The sequence below is a fragment of the Chamaea fasciata genome, unplaced genomic scaffold (genome assembly GCF_029207755.1).
Source record: "Chamaea fasciata isolate MVZ Bird 193981 ecotype frontalis unplaced genomic scaffold, bChaFas1.0.hap1 SCAF_3, whole genome shotgun sequence".
Lineage (NCBI taxonomy): Eukaryota > Metazoa > Chordata > Aves > Passeriformes > Sylviidae > Chamaea > Chamaea fasciata.
The window spans coordinates 43,665,800-43,679,119 of NW_027094088.1; the positions used below are offsets into that span (position 1 = coordinate 43,665,800).

The 13,320-nt window shown below is 39.8% G+C and overlaps 1 protein-coding gene across 3 annotated transcripts in view; it reads right to left on the bottom strand.

The window, feature by feature from the left end:
• The window catches only part of PCNX2 (pecanex 2), a 150,620-nt gene that overhangs the window by 84,201 nt on the left and 53,099 nt on the right, over nt 1-13,320 (bottom strand). For all 3 annotated transcript variants that reach the window (XM_066178792.1, XM_066178791.1, XM_066178794.1), the window contains exons 16-17: nt 3,429-3,538; nt 1,152-1,248 (exon numbers count right to left, since the gene is read on the bottom strand). In XM_066178792.1, the coding sequence (XP_066034889.1) occupies nt 1,152-1,248; nt 3,429-3,538 (207 nt within the window). The remainder of the gene's footprint in view (nt 1-1,151; nt 1,249-3,428; nt 3,539-13,320) is intronic.

Consider the following 13,320-nt stretch of genomic DNA (forward strand, 5'->3'; position numbering starts at 1 on the left):
TATGAGAGATGCATCCCTTTGAAGGGACATCTGGAGGCCAGTAGGAACTATGGACTCCCAAGTCATGTTTAAGGGTCAAAAAAGGCAGTCTATCTTCCAGAGACTCTCTGAATGCTCCTGGATTTTAGCGAGCATTTAGAAGTTTAGGAATAGCTGCCTAGGTTGCAAAATGCATGGATGTAGGTGCTGGGGATGTGGTCAGGAGGAAGAGCTGTCTGACAGCCAGGAAGCAGGACAGTTCACGTGACTGATGAATGTCAAACACCCCTTAGCATTTCTGGAAACTTGACGATCTTCCCACATGAATGCCTTATAAGATCAACCTACCCTGGATAACAGCAAACTTTTTTTTTTTAATATAAAAAGACACAAAAAGGAAGATGGGTCACTTCACCATGTTTATGCTGAAGTGAGAAATAAGCTGACACAAACTTAGAGCTTCCTGCCAGACAGTAGTAAATAAACAGCCTGCCAAGCAAAGAAGAGATGATGAGATGGCAATGCTTGGCACCAGGCATGTACCTCCCTCTCCCATACTATCCCAGTTTCATGTGCTTCTTCCACTTCTAGACGCCAAGTCTGACAGCGTGCTCCACTTGGCTTGGCTGGGGTGGAGGGCACACAGTCAAGAGTATTTCCTGGCACAGAAAAGGCATTCCTGAAAAACAGGTAGCCCTAGCCATAAAAAAAATAAAGAATAAGGGCTGCTTTAAACACATGTAATTCTGTGGACCGAATCTTCTTCCTCTCCAGCGCAGACAGAGAGTTTGGAAGGACTGTTCACCTTTTTGAATGCTTGTTGAACAATCCAGCCTACCTTGGACACACCAGATTGCCAGGCTGTAACTCTGTGCACAGAACCTGAATTAGTTCTCTCTGTACTAGGATGAGAGATGCCCCTCTCCCCAAGCTCTAAGAGTGCATTTCCCACGGCTATATTAAAGAATCAATGTAGCAGAGCCCTTCAAAGGAGCCCTTCAGAAAGGAAAATAGCGTGTATCTCCCTTCTCATTGATGGCCTCACTGTAAAGATCATCTATCTGTGTTTTTGTAGTTTAAATTACTAAATGACAATATTTACAAGGTTCCTCAGTGGGCAAAATGGATGAGAGCGAGCTTTGAATAGAAAGTAATGAAAGAAAAAGCCTTACCACTGATTCTCTCATTTTTTCTGGGAGTGGATCTTCTGATGAATCTTCAAATCGTTGGCGTAGATAGTGAGGGACATATTTACACTGAATAAGGGACCTGTTTAAAAAAAAAAAATTCCTAGTTAGGCTACTTCTGAACATGTGCAACAGATATGAATATTGCTGAAGGACAGAGGAGGAATAACAGCCTCAGATTCCCTTCTTCATGTATACATTAGCATTCTTATCGCCGTACAGCTGGAGATTGACACAAAGCAGCTCTACCTGTGATCAGGGCAGAAATTCCTCATCAGAGTCCTGAGGAGTCTCTGCAGCTCAATCACTGTGACCCAGTCATTTAGAGGAAAGTGCAGAGAGGGTACTGTTGCATTTATGACTCTTCTGTTTCAGCTGAGCTGAAACCAATATGACAGCTCTTTAGACCCATGTTAAAATGGCCAAGGAAGTCTATTCTGCACAAAATGTGTATTAATTCTCTCTTCTAGATTTATGTGCTACCTCCTCATCCACCTAGAATTTTATGCCATAGACCACACCTTAAATATTTTTCCCATCTCCTTAACTTACTTTAAAAAATGTTCAGAGCTGTTTAGAAAAAAAAATCTTTTTTTTTAAGGATTATGCATTTTTACAATTGAACAATAAACATTTGATGTTGTTGTACACGTACTCTTAACTTTTAGATTTTTAATAACCATTTCAGCTGCTGGAGATTTCATTGCAAATGTTATTAAATCATTAGCTAGACTTACAAGTTAAAAGGCATTTAATAGTTTAAGATTACTTCCTTAAAACAAAAGTTTCAAGGAAGAAAAGTTTCTGTTTTATTAAAGAGGTTCATGGACTGGTGTGTCCTTTCTGAGAAGTGAGAGAAAAGGATAAATTTAAATTACTTCAAAATTGAAAGAACTCACAATTCTGTGCTGATTTGCAATTTACCTGTGTATATTTTGCTCCAAGGCTAAGAGCTCTCTCTAACACAGCACATAGCTTCACTTCCCTCCATACGTAAGTTCCATACTGTAATGGCCAATAAACTACACACCATCCACACAAAGCTTGATCCAGGTCTACCTGACATCTGTCACACACAGTAGGCTGTGGGTAAAGTTCATGGCAAGGCATGCAAGCAGTTCTTGTTGCTTTGCCACACCAGAACCTAGTAGTGTATGAATGTCAGATTCCCTGACTCTTTTGGAGGGTAAAAAAAAGAATTTCTCAACTCTTCAGTAAGATTTACTGGGATGATGATTTCCTACTAGTAGTGCTCTGTATTCTTTCCTTCCCCATCAGTGTTGTTCTGCTTTTTCCAAGTTTCTCTACTCCAAGAGAATCCTGAATGGCCTAAAAAGCTCTCCACTCACCCTTTCTCTCTTCTGCATTGCAGAATTGTGCATAATGAGCCTTCAGCCTCATCTCATGAATCAAAGGAGAGAACACACTTCATGAATCAAAGGAGAGAACCTGTGGGTTTCCTCACAGGCTCTCTGCACTCTTCTAGGATAAAACTGAGCTATCTGTGAAACAGAATTCCAAATGGCATGGTGATACTGGCTGCACAGAACCCACTTGCTTAGCCCCAAAGCCATAGATGTAATCGCCCAGTTGCTTGCTGACCCCCACAGCCCCTATAACAGCCATATATCACAGTTTCCTCCCTGGGAAATTCACATTTGCTGTCCCTGAGCTTTGATCTATTGGGTCTTTCTCACACATCACCTCAACATGCAATGTTGGGACTTCTCCCCTTAATCTCCCTTGTTTGCAATGTCAGCTCTTAGCATACACTTCCTCTCCTCAGTTACCTCTAGCAGACTGTGTCAGAGAACAGAAGGAAGGAGGGAACCTCAAACTGAGAGGCATAGCCTACTGGAGTAATCCTCAGCAACAGCTGGAATTCAGACATCTTCCCAGCACATTCAATGTCCATTCTCCTGGCCCTAGTGCTACCCAATGCACATTCCACAACTTTAGTTGCCTGAACCCCTTTCAAATAAATCACTGTCCTCCAACCTGGCAAGCACACAACCTCCCAGAGGGGAAAATCTGCTTCAGAGATTTTGGTTAGTGCAGCTTAAAGAGCACCAGCCCTGCTGGTGATCTGACTGCAGCACTTCATTCACAGACAGGACTGATACCAACCATGCAGACATGGTGAGGAATTTCACCTCACTACAGTATTTCCAGGAAGCTACTGCTGTGGTTCAGACACCCAGGCATCACTCTGGCTGTGTGCTGTGCAGAGTAATCAGCAAATAACATTTACAGGCAACTTACATCAGCACAGATGGGTCGCTGCTTTGTCTGCTGAGGTGATAAGAAAGTGCAACCAGCAGACCACAGAAAGCAGAGAATAGCGCTGGAATGTGCTGTGCATCCCAGGGTTCCTGAGAGGATGACAGAAAGCAAAGTTAGGTATGCAGAACTTAAAAAGCCACAGTAAGTAGGTTAAGCCATACATCATACATGCAATGTTACATGCACAACTTCTAAACTTGTACATCATCTACCACAGAGTGAAAATCCTTTTCCATATCAAAGTTTATTACTGTGAAAAAAGCAGCAATTAAAGGCATGTCTTGTGGTCATATTATGCAACTCCTCTGTAATCAGCAATTAGCTAGGAAACCACATGAAAGGCAGGTTTTCTTTCCTCTTCAGTGAAATGTTAAAGGAAAATTCTCATTAAAATGAGATCCGAGTGAAACCAACTGCAGTGTATTTATCTACACGCTAAGCTGATATGCAGTTACTTGACCTGTAGCCAGACTGCACGTAACAAATGACAATATCACGTAGATCAGGCAGTGGGCTTTCTTTCAGACATGTTTCTGCTGCCTTGTGCATTACACCCAGGCCCTGCCTGGATGCCGACACAGCAGAAAGAGGGAGAGAGCACTTGCCACCTTGTCTGACACCCCTGAGCAGGGAAACAAGAGACAATAGACAAACTCGTCAACACACTCTGGACACAACTGAGATGAGAAACTCTCTCCAAGTGATCTAAACAGCGAAATCTGCCTAGAAAGAGTAAGAGAATATAAAGCTTAAGGAACACTTATCAAGATTATCTGTGAAGTTGTCAGGTTCAAATTAAGTATCCTAAGACATACTTGTGAGTCTTATCTGTGAGGAACACAGATTTCATCTGTGAAGGACACAGAAACTTAGATCAAATCCATAGCCATTTCACTTACTAGCTGTGCTCCTCACTTCCACACAACTTCTACCTGAGCAACCAAATGTGAATTTACCAGATCCCGGCATCAGAGCACTTTCTGGACAGGTTTGGAGTTGCTATGCTTGTAGGATCTGTGAAACTTCAGGCTAGTGCAAACAAGACTACTTCTACACAGTTACCTCTTGCTTTAAGAACTCAACCATTAGTACTGGACCAATATTTTCAGAGGATAAACTAGATTTATTAGCCTTATTTTGCTCAGTTACATGCATGATTTCTTAGCATGTTAGGAAACACTCCATTTCTTTCAGGTGCAATGGATACTGAAGACAAACTAATTTTCTTTTAAGTGTCACACATCTTACCCATTGCAGCATGGAATTTTGCAATTTAACTCTGATATTCTTGTCATCCTAAGAGTAGTACCAAAAAAGAATTATTTTAATTTCAAGAATTATCTTCCCCTCATCATACTACTGAACATCACAAAGATGAAAGACAGAAGAGCCAAGTTCTATCAAATAATCCTACCCAAAACAGTAATTACAAACAAAAGTGAGATTCACATGCTATTATTGAAAGAATCCAGCACCATTTATTTGACAATTTAAACCTTACCTTACAATCCTACTTTTCATTTCAGTGTTCCCAGCTTTGGGGCCAAATATATTTTGGGTTAGCTTTTCCCATGCTTAGTCTCCCATCATATTCAATTCATATTCTTCAAAACACTGAAGAAAATTAACGGAAGCCAAAATGTTTTGGAAATTACTGAATCACAGCCTATCCAAACCTCCTTTGCATTTTCAGGGCAATACAACTGTGTACAGATCCTCCCAGCAGCTTCTAGAGCATGACTGCCCCTTTGCCCTGCAACTTCTTTTGAAAACAAAATATTATCAAGAGTTGGGCAATATTCCTGATGTAGAAACTTATCAGTAGCCAGTTTGAAAAATAATTCCACCCTCTTTCTACTATAAAGCTGTACACAGCTGAATCTCTACATTAATGTCTCAGGAATTCTATTTCCGTGTTTTTTGCATAGCACACATAGCTTCTGTGTGGCCTGTGTTCCAGGTCCAAACTGTCATTGTCCCCTCAAAACTCTGACATCAGGGAGGCAGAAAAGCAGGTAGGACAGGCATCAATATTTGCTATGTGCCTAGAGAACAGGATTTTCCAGAAAAATGCTACGCAATGTTGTAGAAAAGATGAAAATGAACAAAGGTGTCATTTCTCCAACATCAGTGCGATGTACCCTCTTCCATTTCATCATTTTCCTCCCCCGATAATAATGCCTGGTAGCTTTAAATTCAGGGAAAGAAAAAAAAAAAAAGACAAAACCTATATAGTTGATAATTGAACAATGATTCTTCTCAGTGGGAAAACAGGAATGACAGGTTTTACTCTTGGAAGCTGGTATTATCTGTCATACTAGACAAGGACTTTCACTTCCTAGTTTACCTCACTGGGCTGAGGTGACATGTAGTGCTTTCATATACAGTTTTGACTTCAATGCAGACAATCACGTATACATTTCTAAAACAAGTGAAACAGACTTACAGGGTTAAGGATGAAAGCCATGAGTTACAACAGACCCAGTGGTGGAAGTGGGGGTGTTCCATTCCAACCACAGAATTGCCTAATCCCAAAACAATCCACTAAGGGGGAGATAAAGGTGTCTTTGAACTTATGAGCCTTTTACCACTGTTAGAGGTGGGAAGGCAAATGTATTTTTAAAAAGTAGTGTTAGTAGTTTTCTGTCCTACCTTATTTATCCTTTTTACTTCTTTCTTCTCCTTAAAAATCCACACGTAGCACATTTATCTTTTAAAGATATACTCAAATAAATCATATGTTCTACTCCAGAGACAAAAAGTGCTCTGAACAGAGACCCAATTATGCTAAGCAGAAATTCTTGTTGCTTTTTCTGGGGTTTCTTCTTGTATTTCAGAGTATTCCTCTCAACTCATCAATGACTTTGCAAATTGCTGCAGTGACAGCATCATTGAAGGTGAAGGTGTTGGCACAGTGGCTATGTTTTTAAATATGAGAGAAACTCTAGTTGGTCTTCACACACCTGGTTTTCCATGCTCATGATTTCATCACTATTTACAGAGTCAGAGAATGGGTTGGGTTGGAATGAACCTTTAGAAGTCACATACTGCCTTGTGCAATTCAATCAAAACTTTCTCAGGTCTTTCTCCTTACCTCCACACCCCTGCCTCATCATGGATCTGTGCCATTGCTCACATATTGAGCAATAAAGCAAGAAGTGCTGATGGTCAACTATTCCATACGTTTGATAGTAAAGATGGAAACAAATACTATCATCCTATTTCTGAATATCTAAAACACTGACTTTCTGAAAGAGATTGTAAAAGGGAACGCTCTTCCCCCCCCCCAAAATATGAGAAAATAGTAAGAACTTGTTCACCACAAGGCTAACTATAAGCTTAACACCATATTCCCATGGATACTCCTTTTCAGTGAACATTAACAAAAATATGTGAATTAATGAGCCTCAAGTTACACAGATCAAAGACAAATTCTAGGACGAGATGCCCATCAGCCTTATCTTCCCATCATCCATGGAAAACAAAGCATTACTTTCCCAGATGATTCCCAAAAATGTGACAAGTGATAAGTTAGCAGAATACAGGTATCACTGCTCACTCCAAGTAATACTGGCCCTCTTCCTCTGCAATTGCTGCTATCTTGGATTGTATTTTCACTGCTAAAATTTAAAATCCATAAAGACTGGACTGACACAGAGGTGTTCATGTGTAACACGCAGGCAGGAAGCATGGATGCTCATATTTCACATAATGGTGAGTTTACCCTAAAGAAATGCTGCAGATTTCTACATTCCTGAACAGTGACATACAGCGAGAGCAACCCTGGGCCATGTCGGATTCTACAGTCATAATTTTGTTTTCTGTCTGGAAAATAAGTTCTTATTATACACAGAAAACTAAGACCATAACTACTGAAGTTATGTCTGCAGTGCAAGACTTGACTATGGCTGCAAACTTCACCTACTGAAAGTCATGGTATCTAGGAATACTCTCCAAAGTTAATACCCGTAACAGCTCATGCTTGAACCTCAGGGGTCTCTAAATTGGAAAAAACATTGCCTCCAAAAGGACTGAGAGTATTCTATGCAGCAGAAATAAAGCTGTCCAACAATACCATACTTCTATTTTTGGTCACATACACATACAGGAATTCTGTCTATACACACGAGCCTGTTCACTGCTGTCTAGAAATTTATTTGGGCAGTCTTAGCAGACTGAGGGAGATGCATGCTTGCAACTCTTTCCCACTATAAAACCCTAAGACAAATATTCCAAAATTATTTGTACACAGATGAAGACTGCATCACTGAAGACGGGAAGCAAGGAGCACTGTTATTCTGATTAATGAGTTTCAAACTCATTAAACAAACCAAACTACATTAATGTGAGCTGAGAACAATTTAAAATCCACACAAAAATTTTAGTAACTGTCCACTAAAGCAATAAACAAGCCACCAGAAAGCACTTTCTTCAGGTATAAGGTAACGGAAAATATGTAACTTACATTAAAAAAAAAAAAAACAACCCAACATTTACACAGAACTGGAAAAAGTTGGTGTGCCACATATGAATACATTCACATCAGTTTAATTTTTCTGATCCAAGTCCAAAAATTTGATTTTTTTTTTCCCCAGGCCGATCAAGATAAACTGCAAGTTCCATAGAAAAAAAATTATCTGGATGACAAGTAATTGACTGGTTCTGGATACATTTCAAATCCAAACCAACAGATATGAACAGAAGGCAGAAGACAAGGACTGACTGATTCCAGAAACATTCAGGGATGTGCTCTTCTGCCCCACAGCAAAACCCTGAAACACTGGAATGCTAAAGACTGATATCAGGATGGCTAAATTCCAGACCAAATATTTGTAGAAAAAGTAAGAGGGCATACCTGGCTTTTTTTTTAAGCACCTCTTAAATATTTGGACACAGACCACAAAACAGATGGAGAAAGAGACAAGAATCAGTACATCATGAAATACTAGTCAAGTGAAAAAGATGGCACAGAAATTCCCATGTCTCCAATCTGATGGATGTAATATCTGAAAAAAAAAAAAAACACCTCTTCCCGAGAAAAGAGAAAACACTTTCGTATATCAAAGCTAAGGTAGCTACTAGAGCTGCCATTTTCTGTTCAAGATTCCAGGACTGAAGAAGAGATCAGAAATAAAACCAGGCTGAAGTGAACTCAGGTAATGTTAAACTAAGCTCAGTTACCCAAGAGATTAAAAAAAAAAAAAAGTAGTGAGCTGAAAAATTGCTGCTATTGGATGTAAGAATCCAAGGAATGAACAAAAGAGCTGATAAAACCATGCTTAGGATTTAGATCTTTGTATTAAGCAAAAGTAAATGAAAGTTCATAGAGGACCTGGAAAGAATTGGAATAAGGAGTGATGATATCATTAAACAGAGGTCTGGGAGATAAAGAAATTTCAAAGCAAGCAGGAGAAATTCAGGGTTTTGCACTTCAGAAACTAAGACATTTACCTATGTACGTGCCTGAAACCAGGTTTACAGTACTGTTATATGCAAGGATGGATAAGCAGCTGGTGTCCTCACTGTATCACTCACACTACAAATGTGCCCTGGGGAAAGATTGATGAAGAGATGCTCTACAGTACCTCAACCAAATCACCTTTGCATCACTGGGATAGCACAACAGGAACCTATTCACGTGACTTCACATCATCACCACAGGGAACAACTTCTGCACCAGTCAGGGCAGACAGAGACTTGTAAACCTGTTCCACTCACAATATGCTGCTTTCACTGACAGCAGTGATAAATAGTGTCCTGCCCTCAGTCCTCGAGGCCTCAAACACACAGAGACCAGCTATTTTGTGCTCACAGTTTTTTATGGAGAAATTATCCGTTGTAATTTCAGATGCAATACTCCGTACTTCCTACTGTGAACAATTTTGGGTTACTTTTTTTATGTGACAGCTTTACAGAAAATGAAAACTGATCATCTCAGCAGTAGCACCATGAGAGGAGGTCCGGACAAGCTACAGGCCCACAGCTCCTACACACCAATATCAAGCAAGGGCAAAGCTGCTCAAGAGCACTACGATGATGGGAGCCATAGCCTGGCCACAGCAGCTGTGACCCATTTGCTTCACAGTCACCTCTGAACAACATGTTTCTTTTTCCCCTCCAAGTGTCCAAGTCACACAGTGCACACACAGGTATCACCATCTTGCAAAGAGTTTGTGCCTGCGCTGGTGACAGTCTGTCCCTTACCTTAGCTGTGTGAAAGTGCACATTTGGCCACATAACAAGCACCCCAGGTCTGCCAGGTGAGCAGGGTGCAGCCACTCCCCAGAACATGTCACGTGCATCTTATCAAGGCCTGTGATGGGGCATGACAGCAGCCTGACACCTGACCCAACCCATGCCTCACTGTTCTCACAAGACTACAGATCTGTCCATCCTTTTTTTGGTGCTATGTGCATTTTAGCCACAAGAGAGAAATATTTCCGGTCATGTGATAACAAAGGCACTGCAAGGTCCCTCAGAAAGAGTGACAGGGCCAGATGAACTTGTCAGATATGCCAAACATTGTCTGCAGGTCACAGGATGAACTCTCAACTGAGAATACTGTATAACAATATTCCTCAGGCAATTTACCTGAATGAAAATCCATGAGAATTATTAAATTAAGCTGTTAAGTTAAACTTACTTAGATGTATGTTAAATTATACGTCCATACCACAGCCGCCTTTTCATAAAGGCTCTCCATGGGTCTTGTACAACATAATTCAACAGCAAAATCAGTCTGGACAAGGAACAGGACTTCAGCACAGGCCTCTTAGTCTCTCTTTTCAGAGCTTATGTTCACATGTTGAAAGTTACCATGAGTGCTTACACTGCGCTGTGGACATACCCCAAAATAATTCCTACCTCCTCATTTTCTAAAACTGAAGTTGTATAGTAAACAATTAATCGCTGTGAATTTACTATTCTAAATGAATTTCAAAATCTGAGCACAACTAAATCAAACTATTGTACATATAGCTTATGCTCTAAAAAAGAACACAAAAAACTCACTTAAGAATACAGATTATAAAATAAAAAACTGTTCTATTTTAATGAAAAAGGAAAATATTATGGTACATCAATTATTCTTCCAATTAACTTCTTCAGGAGTAATACATTTCCTTCCAGAATAATTAATGTACACAGAGAAAGCAGGTTAGACTATTTCACCCTGCAAGATTATAACTAGAACACAAGAACCACTTAAGGAAGGAGAGAATCAAGCCTGATACCACTGGAATGTTCTTCAGGCTGGGCATTTGATGTGAGCAATTGCTCACCAGTAAAAAGCACAAAATCACTTAGAGATCCATTCTCCTCTGCAATTTATTTCAGGAAATAGAACTCTGGTAGTTACACCTGCTGAGCTATAAGATGTTCTGCCAATAAATAGAGTTGACATTTGAGGATGCTACATTTCAGCCAAAAAAATACGCTTTGCAACCCAGAAGTCCTCTACCAAATAGAATCTATCATGTTTCCATGCCCTGAAAAGTTTTGATTATGGTGATTTTTTCTTTCTTTATTTGACCTCCATAAATATTGAAAATTTTGCTCTGTTGGTTTTGGCAAACTGACCAAAAGAGAAGGGAGTAAAATAAGAATAAAAAATAAGTAACAGCTATAAAGTGCAAGTATGGAAGAGACGTTACTTCTAGCTTTAAAGAAAATCATGATACTACTGTTGTGCAAACACCTCAGTGAAATAGACTACAGCATTTGCTCAGTTTTGAGTTAAACTCTACAATTTCTAGCACACCAAAAATTAAAATCTTCACTTGATTAAGATCATAATTTCCTGGTCACTACTTATCAAAACAGTTTGAGTTACTCACAGGGGTATTAGACCACCTTTCACAGTGGGCCCTATTCGGGGTCAGATTAAGCCCATTCCTACTCTTCCTCCAACAAGCAAATAATCATTTTCTTGTAACATTACAGAAGTCAGTTCAAAATAAAAATCTTTGGACCTGACTGAAAAACAAGAAGGTTTAACACAAGCTAAACCTTATTTCATAAACCTTATTTCCTAACTTCTAGAAGAAAAAATGTATGACATTTCAAGCACCCCAGTAGACTGAGATTATGAGCTGAAGCATCTTTACATGCTTTAAATCAACCTTCTCAGAAGTGCCTTCACAAGAACAGTGACATTAAAATTCAAATTAACTCTAACTTCTGTGTGAACAGAAAGTCTGAACTTAATATTAGTAATTTACAACAGATATTTTGTAAATCTTTCACAGCACTCAATTCAGGGTAGCATTAAAAGCATATTTCTAAGCAGTTTGAAGCCTAATCTACAAGATTGCTTATCTACAAAGCCACCTGCATGCTGCGATTTAAAGTATTATGCTGAGAAAAAAGTATGTAGACTATTTTAAGTGGCTTTTTTTCCCTGTTTACAGGGAACATTTTTGAAGTATCCATAACACAACTTCCCTACTCTCAACCAGTGAATCACCCTCTGCTAAGCTTAGGAAGAAAAAAGGAAAAAAAAAAAAAATTCTTCCCCAGGTATTTGCCTGTTTAACAGTAGTTTAAAGTAGTTTCTGCCTTCAATGTAGCTGTCTTCATTTTTATCATTGTTTCTCACCACAGTTACCCATTTTCTCCCTCTGTTCATCCTTAAGGAGAGCCTCTTTCTCTGTCCCAGCAGCCAGTTTCCAAATCATTAATATAGCCAGAAAACAGCAGTAGGAGTACTGGCTACTTTTGCAGGAAACTGCACAAGCAGCAGTTAAACTTTGTAGCATCAACCATACAGCTGGGTCAGGTCTAACTAATACAACTGATAAACCGGGTGAGCCAGGTGACAGGAGATTCCTTGGGAGAACACCACATGTTCAAAGACATTTAATTTCAAGCGTCTTAACACACTAGCTGAGTTGCTGAAATTTATTTTGTAAGGACTCAAGCTACCAAATATGTTTAACCCATTTTACCTTACTACTGGGAGTTGTAAAGAACACACAGCCAGCTCTGATCATCTGCAAGTAACCATTAAGGCATTATAATTGTCCTTCTTTGATTTAAGGCTACTGTTCAAAATTACAAGCAAAAAGATCTTGAAAGCCACTATAGAAATCCTGATGTTCCTAAAAGAATTCCCTTAAAGGAACACCTGACTGTCCCTCTCAGTGTAAATCGCCAGTTTGGGTGCTGACATGATACATCCTTGGCAGCTGCAGAACCTCATATTGTGTTCTCCATGTGTGCTGTGCATGTGCCACTACAAAGCTTCCTCTGGCATGTGCCCACAAGATGTCAAGGGCAGCTTGTCAACCTCAGCACATCCTGCTGCACCCCTGCAAGGACACTGACAGCATCTAGGCCTCCATTAAACACTGTCAAAAGCCTGTCCCTTATAGAATCAATTTTCTTACAAGTCTAACATGAAATTCCGGTCTTGCTGTGTTCACTGGGAATTTTACAGCTGACTTGAGGGCAGACAAAATTTCATTGCCATTTTTTAAATGTTCCATGCAGAGGACTGCACATTAATGGACTGCACATTAATATAGTAAAGGAAAAAAATTAAAGCTTTGGCTTGAATATTTCCCAAAACTGACCATCACTAGTAAGGGAACCAGTCCTATACCAGTATAAAAAGCTGTGGCACACCTCCATCCTGAGCAGCATACACAACTGACTCTCTACACCTGAAGTTAGCAGAGCAAGAGAAGGCACAGAGTAGGGTGACTAACTTAGCTACCTCTAAGAAAGCAGCTGCTTTACAGGGAGACACGAGAAAGGCTTCTTTCTAAAGAGATGGCTGAAGGAGATATATCTAATGCCTGCAAAAATGTAAAGGCAGCAGATGAAAAGAATGCAGACCAGGTTTTCCACAAATCATACACAAATACTAGGC